Genomic DNA, 16,234 nt, shown 5'->3' on the forward strand with positions numbered 1-16,234 from the left:
ACTTTCAACTGTTTTATGATTGGAAAAGACAGCATCCCTACTCCTGAATCTGTGCCATGTCAGGGAAAAAAAAAACACTCTATCGAGCCTTTCAGAATTTTCAGATGTATAAGATAAATACTACTGGATAGAGCAGTAAAGGAGGCTTCCAATTTTCAGTGGCGTAATTGTCCTTCTTTCAAATTCTTTAAGGTTCGGAAATACATTATTTTAAGTTAGTGAAAATGCCTTAACTGAATAAGAGAACAAAACCATCCCACTTAATTTTACACAAAACAGACTTCAACTCATATATGCATCCAGCTGCCAAAGACTAAGGAAATATGCATAATGAAAGACATATAATTGCACCAGAAGGCAGGAAAAGAGACAGACTGATAATGTATTAGGTCTGCTAGGAGCCAGCCTGAATTGGTAAACTGATGACAAAACAACAACAGTTCAACTAGTTTATAATAAAAGGTTTGGGGGGGGTGGGGAAAAGGCCACAGAGCAAAGATAAAAATAATTTAAAAACACACACACAACAAAACCCCTTAAAATTAATTCAGAAACCAGATGAATGGACAAAATGGCTTCTTGGGGTTTGTGGGAGGGGGTATTTATTTATTTATTTATTTATTTATTTATTTATTTATTTATTTTGAAAATAAGATACACCTCTTTACAGAATCATTTCTGAAAAGACACAGCGCATATGCAGCTGCTGCTCAGACACTGTACATACAGGTAAAGGCCACTTAAGTTACTAGAATCTTGCCAGAGTTACTAGGTGAAATCACACAGCCTGGTCACAGCCAGGTAACAGCTGCTTGAAGACCCAACTACTCTGGTACCAAAGAAGATAGAGCAGAAATGACAGAATAAAACCCCTTGTGTGTTTGTCCTTTGGCTGGTGTGTGCTTCTCTCCTGTCAACAAAAGCACTCAAGTCACCTGTACAGTCTCATGACTCAGATTTCTACACTCCCTGTTCAGATTTAGTGTAAACAAGATGCACCCTGGAAAAAAGGAGTTGCTGACTAACCACACTAGAAGTGATTGCCACCTAGTCACAGCCTTGGTCTGTTTTCTGGTAGTTTCGATTTAAGTTACAGAATTGCAAGCAATCAGCCAACTGGAACATGGCTAATTATCAAGCAGGACGGAGCACAAGTTTGTCCTGAAAGGCACTGAGTTAAAATATGATACTAACAAATACCACTGTTCGACTCCAGAAGTCTAGCATATTCACTAAAAGAGAAGCTAAAGAACAAAGCAACAGCACATTTGAGGTGGATTCAGTAACTTTTTTTTTCTGTTTTCTTCCTTTGTTTTTTTTTTTTTAGCAAAAACATCTCATCATACTACAGCGAATGATCAGCTTCCAGCACCTGTGTTTTCCACACCAAATGAAGAGCGATTGGTCTACCTCAAAAAATATTTTCATTAAAATACTAATAAAATGTTAATAATATATTAGTAATATTTCAGTAACATAACATTATGTTGTTTAAATATTTCCTGGTCTGGCTTCACAAACCAGAGAAAAGACTAATATGTAGGAGACAGAAATAAGCTTGACTGCAAGAATTAGGAAAGAGTAAAAGAACTGATCAGGATATGAGCTATGGTGTAACTGCATGAGATTCCCAGGCAGGAACAGGACATTTAAGAGAACGCTGCTGGCAAATCAATTCTTTGGCAGTCTGGCTTTACTTTTAGCATTCACAAACTGCTCAGACAACACTGGTTCTTGGAGGACACCATCAAATTGTAGAAATAGGACAGTTAGATGAGAGAGCTGTGCCTCACAAACAATTAGCATTCACCTGCCAATACTTTTGTTTCGACACAGCAGGTACACAAAGAACCGAACCACGAGCAGGTCTCATTAATGACAAGGATTGTGCCCAAGACTGTTCTTCCAAAAGCCATGTTGTTTTCTTGCATTTGGGCCTTAACAAAAAATAAAGCGAAATTCCATCAGGCTAAACGCAATAAGAATCAAAATCATTAACTAAAATAAACAGCCCTAGGTAACAATTGAGTATGAGCATGTTCCCTCACTTGAAGGGGGTTTTTTATTTTTTTATTATTAACATTTGTAACTAAGCAAGATGCTACCTTAAAAATTTTACCTTAATATACAAATTGTCTATAGCAAGTAGTTGTAAGAACAGTAATTTACATCACAATGAAGTTAGTTCTGTGAGGATGGTAAGACTGGAAGGGCCCTTTGGGACCACCAACTGTAATGTTGGTTTTCCCAACACCTTTAACCACTTAAACCATTAAAAACCATTCCCACCTTCCAGCCTACAATTTAATTAATGGCACACTTATACCTTCTATATCTAATGTCAACACAATCCTCCACCTCAATGTTTTTCTTCACCCCGTGTTTAATTTCCTGGTGTTTTTTATGGACACAAGTCACAGATCCCATCAGCTTCTGTTTATCAGCACCACGGCGCAGAGTCGCAAGGACTCCCCAGCACATCTCCTTTCACCAAGATTCACATTTTTCAGCAATGCTTGTCATTTGCCTGTAAGTGTACAGCTCTCCTACATAACATCAACTCATTTTCATTATCACTCTCCTCAGGAGTCACTGAGTCCTTCAGGCATTATACTTATCTGCTTCCAAATTTACTATGCCATTAGGACTTGTCTTAAAAACAGCTTTGACACACACATTGCTATTTTTTTCCTTGCCATGACACAAGTGAGAGACATCTATCTGCTTCTCCCGCTAGTCTTTGCCACATTCCTAGCTTCTGCTACAGCCAGCTCCTTATAAACTTTTTATATATTTTGCCAATTCCAATTTTCTTTAAAAAAAAAAAAAGTCTGTTACAGGATATGTGAGATACTACAGAAGTTTGAATAGATGCATGCTTTCATCTAGAAACAAGAGACTATCCCAGCACAACCTTCCTCTCACGAACACACGCCACATTTTATACCCAGTGACCTTCCACACTGCCTTCATCTGTCTGTAAAATTTTTATCATTCTCTCTTAAAAGTGTATTTTAAACTTTGCATATTGTCACAGTCCTACCCGCTTTAGAAGTCAAGATCCATACTTACCCATGTCTATCACTCCTCTCCTTATCTTCCTGCCAATCCACAGAAACCACCTTTCTTGCCCTCCAGTTAGGTGATGCCACTTGTGGTTTTAGGTGACTGCTTGCTTACAAACTTCTGCTAACAGAGCACTGATTTCAAGTCTTGCATATTCAAGCACTCTGGGATACAGAGTACCAGACTCAAATTCAGAGTATCAGAAGTTTTGCTCCCCCCCCATATATCTGTGCATCATTTTCAATTTCAACCTCATAAAAAACAATTCCTGCAGTCCAGGGACCATACCCAGCTCATCCTTACTCAACTCCCTCTCCCTACACACAGAAGTCTCATTCCTTCCTCTCTGGAAGCTGGCTGTTTCTCCTTTTCCTATGGCCAAAGCACATTCTGTTATCTGTTTTATTACCCTTTGCAAGATGTCACCTTGTCTGCTGAGGTGGAAGCCCCTGCCTTAGCCCTGGACTTCCTGATCCTCAATATACACCTTCCTTTAGAAACTGATTTTTTGCCCACACCTCTCACAGGTTCTGTGTTTGCTCACCATATCCTGATGCAATGATCAGATGAATCATCAGCTCTGGGGTCATTTCCTAGGTGGAGCCTTTTCTGTTATTTGAGATGCTAATATTTACCCCTGTAGCTTCACTGAATTGCATGCCCTCCTCCGTATCCAAGCTCCTTGCTTCAACAAAAGGCTTCTTCAGTTTCTCTGGAAGCCTGACAGTTGCTAATCTACATGTTTATCTGTTTACCTTAACCTAGTTTCAGTTGTGATCACTCAAACCAAGTTCAATTCTATGTCCAGCTTCCCTGAAGCATCTTCTGTGCCTCTCAAAGTCACGTCTACAGTTCACTCCATCAATTTTATGACTTCAGTCACTGTCTGATGGTGAAACTGCCAGATAACACAGCTCTCTACACCTAGCCATCACCAACAGCATCCATTCTCTGGTGTGGGGAGTCAATCTTTCACAGTGACAATATCCAGAAATGGTTCTCTCTAACCATACTATGAGATTTTTACCCATATTTAAACCCTGGACTATGTGCAGTAGATCTCTTGTGCTATCACGGTAAAATCTCTTATCAGCTCCTCCCAAAGCAATTTCGGCCCAGCTGGTTCTCTTTTATCCACACTAATGCTGCTTTACAATTCCGCATCACCAAAACCCAGTGGAATTTTCCCAGTCACCTCTATTCCTCTCTTTCCACAGCAGGACATCCCCTCCAAAATTTCTGTTCCACTCATAACCCCCAATCCTCGTGGCTCCAGCTAATCTTATGGGGGCTAGTTCTGAGTCCTTCACTAACAGCCCCCTTCCCACCACTTCAGTCAAAGCTCCCCACTTTGCTTTACAACACTAATGTCTTTGCATCCCTTTGGAAACAAACTCAGCACTACTAATTTAAATGTTTGTCATTGTTTGCTTTCTGTAACTGTAGCACATGTCATTTCAAGATCATGTAATCCCTACTTCACCTCCAACACCAGCTCCAGCTCCATTCTTTGAGAAAAGAAAATTCTACAGTGCAGGTCCCCAGCAAGTGTGCACAGAGTTAACTCATATATATTCAAACTTCTGTCACGTGCTACTCTCCTCCAATAAATCCTGAACAAATTTCTACATCTTTGACTTAAGTATCAGATCTACACAGAATGGTAACTTCAAGCTCAAGTTTACAACAGAAGTAAAAGTTCTGTAGCTTGAGCTCTGTCAAACACCACTCCTCCCACCTAGCAAAAGTGCAACAATATACTGACTTAACACTGCAATCCAAAAGGTCATGGCATGTCTTGATCTCTTTTTAACTGTTGAAAAATATGGAAACACTTCTCAATATAGTCAGATTAGTCATCATACAACATCCACAGGCCTCTACTCAAGTAACAGATGTTACCAAACTCCATTTTTTTTCCAGTCCTTAAGAACTGGATGGGCTAGGAGTACAACTTTCATAACAACTTCTCCAACCTAAGGAAAGGCACAACAACTTCTGCTGTTCTGATGCTGAAGCTAGGAAACCACTTCAGTATAAAACACAAAAATCTGTCACATATGATGATAATCAACATAAAGCTGTGGAGAACTGTAGAAAACCCTTCATCAATTTTAGCTCAGAATCTGATCTTTTTTATAAGACTCTAGGTTGTTATATTAAAAAATACTATGTCCTACAGAGGGTCATATTAGATGATTACAACAATCCATTCTGGCCTTATAACTATGGAGTTTATAAGCAGTTAATCTCCTAAAAAAATCTCCTATTGAAATGGAGCATATACAGACTCCACTTACTTAATTTGAGAGGTCAAAATCTAATCAAATTCTGCACACGCAGCAAACTATACCAGGTAGGAAAGACTGAAAGAAAGCGACTGTTTTACGTCCATTTTTCCCTCCCCAATAATCCATATCCATTTTGCATGCTAAATTCAAGTTGCACACTACAAGTTTAGGTTCAGATCAGGAGTTCAAGTTTGGGGGATGTCTGAACCAGAAAATAATGAGAAATTCGTTTAAAAACAAGACTTTATTTAATCTAGGAAATGGCGTTATGATTTTGGTAGGGTTAGAAATCCCAAATCCAAAACTAGAGGCAATCTCAGCTTTCTAGTAATTTACAGCCCCTCTGGCTCTCGAAGAGGAGCCACAAGAAGGGTTCCTTCCACAGAGGCCAAATGACCTTCTAAAGAAAATCACCTGCTTGCCTTAAGTCTTATGATGAAGAATAACTCACGAAATTTGGAAGGTGAACAGAAAAGGAATGACAATTTTCTACAATGCCTGTAATAGTTTAGTCAACAATCAAATTTCTTCCTCATTCAAAGTTGATAAACTACCTTGGCATCATGTCAACTAGTGTACAGTATTCCTGGCCCTATAGGAAGCAACAGTTACTAAAGATTTCCAGAATAAGGGTTTGTAGCTGTCCAGTGTATAATTGCAGCCCTAACACTCCACAGGGACTTCTGTTTGCAAAGGACTGTGGTTGTTGTGTGTGATAACTAAATGTGAATCAGAGCAGGTACTGAAAATCTCAAGTCCCTGGATGTTTTCTGAAAACCTGTTCTGAAGTTCATACAAGTCTTTAGGAAAGCAAAATGTCTCTAAAGGGTTTCTCTTTAGAAATTTAGGTATCTACATATTCATACATATATATTTATTCACTGAAATCTGGTATGTTTGCTAAGCATAAATTTTCAGTTTACAACATAGCTTAAGTGAAATTTCTTCATGCCTAGCCTTTCCATCACTACCTGACTTACAGAACTGTTTTGAAATATCCTTAAGACGTACTTTAGAGCAACTAAAAAAAAATAAAGACACCCCAAACTCAAAGAACTCCATCTGCACAGCAGTCTTAGAAAAATTTGATGAAGGATTTGCTGAAAAAAAGGTTTACAGTAAGTAACTTTCTTATGATACCCAGGATGCCGACTATCAGTACAGAGCAGAATAAAGCACACAGCTCCCCAGGCCTCCATCAGGTATCCAGTGGCACAAAAAAATCAGATAGACCTTTGACAACTCCAAAAATTCTGGCAAGCCAAGACAGATGGCATGGGGAAAGTTCCATGAACGTTTAAAAGCACAAGGCAGCTTTGTCAGCACACAAGCTCCAAAACAGTGCCTGAGTCTGGGGCCTTGCTCTCTGTGCACAGCACCAGTGCTCACCTCACTGCCCAGACCTTGGACAACAGCCCTACATCACCCTAGAGAAAAGGTTCCAGGTGATGCAGTCCCTTCATAGTTATAATGCCCTATTAAATGCCTGCATCTCTGGCACAGGAACTGCACCACAGGGCTGCCATAACAGCTTAAAAAAGTGAAGGGTTTAATGGGCCACCATCAGTAGCTCCAGACGCAAACTCTTTCCCTCAGCAGATGCCAACAAAGACAACAGCAGGTTGGTTACAGTTTGGAGATTTCATCTGAACAGAGTGGTGACCCAAAAAGTCCTTCAGCATATTATTTCGTTTACGATGTTTCTTACACTGAGTGCCTGAGCAGAGAAAACAAACATTGAGTGTGCCAATACTCAGAAGTGTAATTCTGCAGTTATTTTATACCTGATAATTAGGTCTCCATGGTGGAAATGCTGGAGTCTGTTTAGCAGAGAATTTAGTTGTAAAGAATTAAGAGAGTTAAGTCACAAGAGCTTTAAGTAATAAGGTTAAAACCAGTATTCCTTAAAGGGACACTGTCAAGGCTTGAAGCCAAACTTCTTTTAAAACTTGCCAACAGTTTTAGGCTAGAGATTATCTTGAACAAGACACCTTCTCTTATCCCTCATCAGACAAGACATCCCAGTCCAATTCACTTTCCATTTATACAGGCTGTTCAACTGCAAGGAAGAGTATCAGGAGTCTGAGATCAGCACAAGGCTGTCCAAAAACCATACCTTCTTTATGTTTCTAAATGCTCCAACTCCCCAGACACAGGCAATCCAAAAGGGAACAAAGTAAAATGTTTTAATCCCTTTATCACAATTTCTATCCCATGCACCCTGCCCACCAATGTTAAGACTTTTACAAACTTAAGCTTGGCCAGCAAAAGTAAACCCTGCAAACAAAGCAGGTGACATTTATTCATACCTAACAATGCCCCAATTTAATTTTCTCTCAGCATAGGATTTCCATGAACTGAAGAACTCTGATCATATGCTTACAGGTTGAATGCAGGTATCCAACTCCCTTACAGTTCTGCCCAAATCCCACCTCAGCTCATCTGCCAAAAGGATGAACATATACTTGAGCAGTATGCCAGAGGGTATAAACTGAGTCACAACTGGCAGCATTCCCTTTCATTTTTAAGATGCCCTCACCTAGCAGTCAGAGAGAGGGAGTACCTGCCAGTACTGTGCTCCCATTCCTTGCCACTTTCCACAATAGCAGGACATGAATCGATGCCCTTAACATGGTGCTTATGAAGTTCAACCAACATCAGCCAAAAGAATTCCTCGGCTGAGGACTTCTAACCTGACCTAACTTGATGCCCTAGCCACAGCTGGTCTCTTGCACTTCATGCTACAGAAGAAGGGAAAAGCCAATAACATCTGTAGGTACTGAGTGTGTTACTGGTTATTTTGAAGTGCAGTTACTCAATTATTCAAAAGTTCATAATGGGGAAAATAACCTAAAAGAACAGTAAGAAATCTATTTTGAAAGCCTGGTGAAAGAATTGGATATCTCAGCTTTTTACAATGCATGATGTAAATCCCACTTGCATCTTGTCATAAAACTATCAGCCAGAGGTTTCTCAGTTTAACTTTTTTTTAAATCTGGATTAAACTTGAAGCTTTCTTCACAGCTGAACTACACATATAGATGGACATAGTGTATTCCATAATGTATTTAACTGAAATCTGTGAACTCACCACAGAAGACAGTATTACTCATAGAAAGACAGTTTAACAGAAAAATGCTGGAAAGTTCATTTATATAACTATCAATATTTCTTCAGTCTTTCAAAACTTGTAAGTAGTGTTCCAGCTCAAAAACTGCTGAACAGCAGAACACCTATTTTGGATCTCCACTACGATTTCCTTCTACAAAACAATTAGTTAGAAGTTACCTGCGGTAGCTGTGATCAAATAAAATACAACATGGGCTGTCCAAAGACAATCTCTGTACAATAAACAAGGGACATTTCAGAGGGGGTCAACTTCATGAAATTGAGAGTAGTTATTACAAAATAGACTGAGAAGAATAAATTCAAACCAAAACTGTCATAACCAGATGCAGGAATCATTTATGAGGAGTTTTCCAGGGGGCCAAAAAGCCACTACTCCTCAAGCTGAATTCCATTCCACTCCAAAGAGCTATAATGCCATGGTAAAATATACAAGAAATAAACAGTATCAACACAGGTTGTGTGGCTCAAGAGGTAGGAAGTTAAATGCAAGGAAAAGCATGAGAGTTAGATATATCAAAAAACTCTTAATTATTTTAAGGGAAAAAAACACCAGCAAGGGTATTTCCTCCCATCCCATCAGTTGACTTCACGGCTAATGGTGAAAAAGTATTAGGCATCCAACAAACGTTTGCCCCATTCTCAGGAAAAAGCAAGCACCTGTGAGATCAGGCACTTTCCAGCCCATCACTGAGTGAAGATGATGTTAAATATCCAATGTGCAAGTAATAAAAATCAGAAGGTCTAGAAAACTGCCACTCACATGTCAGTGAAGCAGTCTGCAGCCCAGTGACTTTGGCTTTAAATGCACCTGAAGAGATTAGAAAAGAGGCTCCAAGAGGAGCAAAGCACGACACCCAAGGTGACACTCAAGAGTACACTTGTAGGAGCTCAGGTACCTACACAGACCACTGAGCACTCCAGAGAAATGTCTGAAATGTCTAAGGAGTAAAAGTTCTGAATAAAAATTATGCCCACTATTCAGAACCAGTTTGGACAGACTTATCTAAGCTGTACATGCATGGAATTTTCTGAGATATATGACTTATTAATGTAGCGTAAAATGACATAGCATGGCAGGAATCCAGTGAAACAGTAATGGTCAGCCACTTGAGAGACTGGTCATGGTCAGTGGGGTTTCCCGCTCCAAGTGCCTGCCATGTTTCACTCCTGCTCAGTTGGGGATTTGCCATTTACACAAAACCAAGCAGGACATACAAGCCAGTCAAAAGGCAAATAATGAAAGCATCATTATGCACAGCAGCCTAATCAGGTACAAAGAGGGCCGAAGAAAAAAATAAAAAGCATCTAAAATCCTGCTAAACGCAAAGAGATCTCATCCAAACAGATACACCTACAGAATAGGAATCCGTATCACAGAAAGCATCTGCCAAATTTTACAGGTCACAGCATACAAGCAAAACATTATTTCAGCACAGCCCTTGGAAAAGATGGCTAAAGCATGCTCAGATAAGCACAAGCTGACAATACAAGTAAAGCACATTCTAGTTCTCCATTTAACAGCGACAAGATCAACACATCAATATTAAATGCAACAGTCATCACTACAGAAACTTTATAAGTACGGTCAGAAAATAAAGACTACAAAGAAAAGCAAATTCAAATGCTAAAGAGAAATCTTTCAAACTACAGACTCCAGAAATCTTTCTATCTAACAAGAAGCAAGAACAGCAAGGTGCTCTCACACACTTCCACCTCAAGGAAATGCCAGGGACTAACTTGTAAGCTTTAATTTACAAAACAGGTAGAGTAAGGGAAGACCCTACAGACTTACACAGTAGTTCTCTATCTGTTTGCAAGACCACACAGTGAATTACCAGAACAAAAAAGCAACAGAGTTATTAGGCACAACATTTCAATTTAAGTTCTCTTGGAAGAGCACTGGGAACAGCTTTCAGCAAGTGATTCACATGTTTTTCAGAACATGGAATAAAATTTGATCACGAGGCATCAAAAAAAATATGCAGGAAAAAATTATAAAGGAAATTTCTAAGGGGATGATTTGCCATTAGACATAGGCATTTCACATGCCTTCAAGTTGCATATTTGAAATTAGGTCCTGTATCTAAAGCAGCAGTGTAATTTGCACATGCCATTGAGTAAACTGCAACTAGCTCTCAGACTGCTACAGATTAAAATTAGGATCTTTCAGCATTTGGATTAAATCACTTTACTGCGTATTTAAACAGTATGGTAGTAACAACTTTACTAAGTTTGGCCTGGCAGATCCCAAACTCAAGGAGTCAACTCACAGGACACCACGGGATCAAGAAGGAAGACGGCACTGTTCAAATTCAGGAAGCACCTCTGTACATTTCCTTCATCCCACTGAGAAATACAGGGAGGTTTCAAGTAGCTCATAGTCCCTAAATACCTAAAAGGTAGACTCCATACCTGTTTGTTGGAACTTTTGCAGTAACAGTGCCCAAAGCGGAAGGATAGAGGGTTTGAAACAGGAAATTGAATGATCTCCTGTGAATCAAAAGCCAAATGTGGTTTGTAGGTTTTAAACGTTACTATTATTTAACAACAGAAAAAGCTTTGAAATATTAAAAGTTCTCTCCAACTAAGCCACCAATTATAGCTTTATAAACCTCAAACTTAACTGTCAACACAAAAATGCTCATTTAGCAGAAAACGCTTCTATCTTACCCCTATTATCCAAATTTCTAATGCACTTCATTTAGTTCCAACACTACATACACTGGTAGCTTCCTCACTAAGTACTGCTAGAGAAATACAGTTCATAACACTTACACAGCAAATTCTAAATGAAAAATTATGGTGTTTTAATGCCCTAGCTTTATAATGTGTACTTCTGCTACCACTTTTAATGTCCAATTACGTTCTTTGCCATTTTGATCTATAAAAAGATGGGAAGGGTTTTTTTTTCAATTCTACAACTATTTCAGAATACTGTCACAACACAGCAATGCAATTACCTGATTGCTGAGTACTATTTATGAGTGCACAATGTAGGGAGCTCCAGCCAGAGAGACCTTCACCCTTTCTTGAGAGAGAAAGGTGGAGGCACTGCATTCAGTCTTACAGAGAACACCAAAGTAAGTTGTGGCTATTGCATCAGGGTAGAGGAAAAATCCTGTAAACAAAAAGTCCTGACACTTGACTACTGGGTTCTAGATACAGATATTTCTAACTACTCCACAGGATAGACATGTTTTAATTTCTATTATCATTAACATCTATTTCCCTTTTCCTTCTTTGCTTCTTTCAGTTGGATGTCAACAGAGTACAGTTTAGTGCACAGGTACTGGAACTCACATTTTGCTGGCAATACAGGGACACACAGTTAAGTTCCCTGAATAGTATTGCAACACTCCAGCTGTTCTGACAAAAATGTCACCAGATAACAAGCTCTTCTAACTATTCAGAGCAGCCAAAAGATACACAGTAGGTAAAACAATAACATCCCCAATCTCCAGACAGTGTCATTCCACACAGCAGTCAACAACTCAAAACTCTAGAGTGCAAGGCCAGAAGAGTTCACCTACATCAGTCTCCCACGTACCTGTGGCAGCCAAGTCTCACACTGATACTGCAGATCAGTCCCCAAGATAAAAGGACATTAGACAAAAGCACTATGCCCTCACAGGACTAAGCTAGGTTCTGTGCACAGGGATGAGGGAAGAACCCCACCGCCAGTATCCTTGGCAATATAATTATCAGGCGGATAAGGTACGTCAAGCAGTTGGGAATACAAAAACAATGAAGACACGGCATAAGCTGCTTTAAAGCAGAGGGGAGAAAAACCATAAGAGAACCATCAGTGTCTTGAGACAGCAAGAGCCAGGGACAAAGTAAGATGTAATAGAAGTGAGCAAGTGAAAGGGCCTGACGTGTGAGGACAATGACGCAAATAGAGCCCGTGACCGGGTGATCCAGCCCCAGCAGGGTCTTCCTTTGCTATGACCCTTGCAAGCTGTGCTGAGACAGCACTTATTTCTACCTCCAGGTCAGAAAGAGGAAAGATCACAAGAAGAAATTTAATTTAGCTGACATGAGAGGTAAGATCAAGAGTCCCAAGAGAAGACCAGGGAAGCTGACAATGGAAGACTGATGCGGAAAACTAGACTGCTTCCCTGGGACTGGTTTTATTTAATATGTGCTGTTTTCGCAGATACAACACTAAATGCAAACTAATAAAGCAAACTATGCCAAGAGGAGATTATCAGACATAATCCAGACACAGCTGCTCTAAACAGGAGTGTATGCAATCTCTTTTGCACTTAAGCAGTGGAATCAAAATACAAAGAAGTCTTCTAAAAGCCTCAATCATGTAATATTCAGGACTTCTTTTCTCCTTCACTTCACTTACACTCTCTGTGTATTTTACTGATTCAAATGAATCCCTTAATTTGCTCCCACAGCAGCCCGTTACCACTGGCTCACTACACAGGTCCTCTGAAGACCAGCAGGCTCACAATTCCTCCGGCCTTAGATTTTCAGCCAGGTACTTCCTACTTCTGTGGCAGATATAGCTCAATGATTCTGGAAAAAAAAACCAAACCAAAACACAACAAAACAAAACACCAAAGGAACAAAGAGAAAACCGACCACATAACAAAACAGTAGCAAGTAAAACAAATTAAAAAATCAAAACAAATAAACTAAAGCTAAACAAAAACACACACACACACAAAAAAAACAAACAACAAACTGTTCCCCAGAAAGAAGAGGTAAAAGAAATGTACCGCTAAACACGAGATCAAGAAGCCATGTGTGCTAGCTGCTCTCTCAGGAACAAAGGCAGCACTCAGACATGTTTGGTGAGCACTGTTTTAGATTAGCCATTCATTAAAATACTATTAATGTGCGTAATTCAAGGGGGGTGGAAAATAAATCAATAAATTAAAACACTATCTTTCTGGCTGCCAGGCTTCTTATGACGCTGACACTTAAGGCTTTTTCCACATTTCCCTTTATCTGTTAAACTGCAATCCAGATGCTATTAACAGTGTCCCAACTGCCTACATTTATTGCATGGGTTTTTTTGTTCTCCTTCTGTTTGAATCTCAGGTCTACACCATCCAACACCACATTACTGTGCAGTCTTATATGTGTACCATTTTTAATGGAAAAAAAAATCAGCTTTTTCAACTTTCTTAATAACAGCTCACTGGTGTCTCAACAAGATTAGTTCACTTCAGTGAAAAGGCAAAAAAATGAAGAAAATGCCACTTTTTGGGTTTGGTTTTTTTTAAGAAGTGCCAGTTAACAGAGCCTTTTCCATGCCCCAGAAGGTGTTTTTTATCTTAGCTCCCGGCATCTGTTTTGTTTTTCAGGGTGCTCTACCTCAACATATTTCCATTTCATGTTTGATGGTTCCTACTTGTGAGATCTCATCAGCTCAGCCTTTCAGTCATGGCTCTTTCAGAAAACATGTTTCTTGAAGTTTAGTAAAGTGACTACATTCTGCATGCTTATGATAAAGTTGCTCATTATCATCTATGTAAATTAATGCCGATGTTGTCTACTGTGTTCACACAGCAGATGGAAATGAATTCACAGTAATTCTCCATTACAGTGACCAGCTTCTTCTTCAGCTATTTATACACAACCAAAGAATAAATCTAACACAAGACCACATCATTCCAGGCTGCCAAAATGTTTTTGTCCCCAAAACTCTAGAGACCAAGAATAAACACCCTGAAAAGGGAAGATACTTTCAACAACTCAATCATCCAGCTCATGTTCTACCACTAGTCTTAGTGAATGGTGTACAAATACATTTTTAACAAATCAGCTCCAAGTGGAAGCTCAAAACCACATTTCCTTAAAGGACACTGAAAACATTTTGACCACGAACCATCAAAAAGAAAAAAGAAACACCTGTAACATATAAGCATTCTTCGGCCACTAAGAATCAGCTTCAATGAAGAGATTTTGGCAAAGCCTTCAAAATGGACTAGACAAGTCTGTGTTTCACAGTTTACACAGAAGTGCATGAAAAGCATTTTAAACATAAACTTCACACTTGTGCACCTCTCCTAAGTCCTTAAACACAATGTATGTTTAATAAGAGGGCTAAAACTTTATTCAGTAACACTCTCCAAGAACAGCGCTCTCCCCAAAACAACACATCTCAAGATGCTCAGCTGGTATCTTATTAACACCATCACTGACACACGGATTTTGATTCAAAAAGGTGACAAGCAGCTGGATAAAGGAGCTGCTGTCAAATCAACACGTGTGTGTGGAAGAAGAGCTGAACTATCAGCAGCACACCAGTGCCAGTTTTTTTATCATACCTGGCAAAGGAGCTGAGAACATTAAAACTACACTTTTAAGCCGCAGGGCACGGCTGGCGCTCGAGGACGCCCTGTGACCACGGCTTTCAGTGCAGGGAGACACATCCCAGTAGCGTGAGCCCTGTGGCAGATGGTTTTCCCCGGGGATTTTTTATTATTTATTTATTTTCTAGCACAAGGGGAGCAAGAGACGGAAAACCGGAGATGGCGAGCAAGCCGCTATCACTGTAACCCACTGTGCAGAGAAAGCGCCCGTAACCTGTTCAGCCAGGGGACGAGGTTTGGTGGCAGGATGAAAAGGACATAAGGGATGCGCCTGAAGTAACAATGCGCGGTACAAGGGGAGTATACGGAGTGACAGCAGCCCTGCTTCCTGACAGCGCGGTTCACTGGGCGGCAGCGACTCAACTCGTGTCCGAGCCAACTCCCAAAGTCAAACCCGGCTCCTCCTGGCTCCTCCCGGCTCCCGGGGCTCCGGCTCCCGCCGCCCGGGATCGCCGCTCCCGGACACCGCACCTGCCCCCCGGCCGTGCGGGCACCTCCCGCCCCGCGGGAGCGCAGGTGGCGGCTGCGGGCCGAGGCCGCCCCGCGGCTCCGCCGGGAGGCACCGGCACGCCCCGTCCCCGGCTCTCGGGAGGCACAAATCCACTTCACCCAGGACAAAGCCAAACCCTGCCCGGGCGTGACACCCCCCACGCCCCCATCCCATCCCATCCCACCCCGCCGCCGCCGCCCCGCTCACCTCGCACGCACAGCAGCGACATGGCGGCCCCGGCAGCCGCCCCCGGGCTCTCCTCATGCCGCCCGCGGACACCGGGCGGCGGCGGCGCCTGAGCCGGGGCGGGGCCGTCCCGCCGGGGCAGGGCCGAGTGACGAGAGGCGCGTCAGGGGCAGTTCGCGCCCGAGGGACGGGGAGGTGGGGGGGCCGCGCTTGGCTGAGGGGGTTGGGTGCTTTGTGGTTTGGTTGGGGTTTTTTTTCCGGCTTTTGTCCCTTTTGTTTCGCTCCCGCAAAAGGCGGGAGAGCTCGCTGGAGGAGTGGCGTCCTGGCTGTGTCTTTTCGCGGGAGTTGCTGCCAGCGTTTGCCTGTCCCGTCCTCGCACAGTTGTGGTTTGCTACCATAACATCCCGATTTGGAAGGCACCCACAAGGATCGTCGAGTCCTGCCCCTGCACGGGACACCCCAACAATCACACCATGTGCCTGAGAGTGTAGTCAAAATGCTTCTTGAGCTCTGTCAGCCTTAGTGCTGTGATCACTTTCCTGGGGAGCCTGTTCCAGTGCCCAGCGATCCTCTTGGTGAGGGACCTTTTCCTAATATCCAACTTAAACCTCGCTTGATAACATGCCATTCCCTTGGGTCCTGTGGCTAGTCGTCAGAGAAAAGAGATAAACATCTGTCCCTCCATATACCCTCACAAAGAAGTTGTAGACTGCAATGAGGTCTCTCAGTCTCCTCCAGCA

At 41.5% G+C, this 16,234-nt stretch overlaps 1 protein-coding gene across 2 annotated transcripts in view; it reads right to left on the minus strand.

Moving 5' to 3' along the window:
- Positions 1-15,593, minus strand: part of UNC13B (unc-13 homolog B) — a 208,782-nt gene extending 193,189 nt beyond the window's left edge. For both annotated transcript variants that reach the window (XM_017819075.1, XM_017819074.1), the window contains exon 1: positions 15,516-15,593. In XM_017819075.1, the coding sequence (XP_017674564.1) occupies positions 15,516-15,537 (22 nt within the window). In that variant the 5' untranslated portion in view covers positions 15,538-15,593. The remainder of the gene's footprint in view (positions 1-15,515) is intronic.
- Between the last annotated feature and the right edge of the window lie 641 nt (positions 15,594-16,234).

Source organism: Lepidothrix coronata, unplaced genomic scaffold (genome assembly GCF_001604755.1).
Source record: "Lepidothrix coronata isolate B3197 unplaced genomic scaffold, Lepidothrix_coronata-1.0 Scaffold72, whole genome shotgun sequence".
NCBI classification, from domain to species: domain Eukaryota; kingdom Metazoa; phylum Chordata; class Aves; order Passeriformes; family Pipridae; genus Lepidothrix; species Lepidothrix coronata.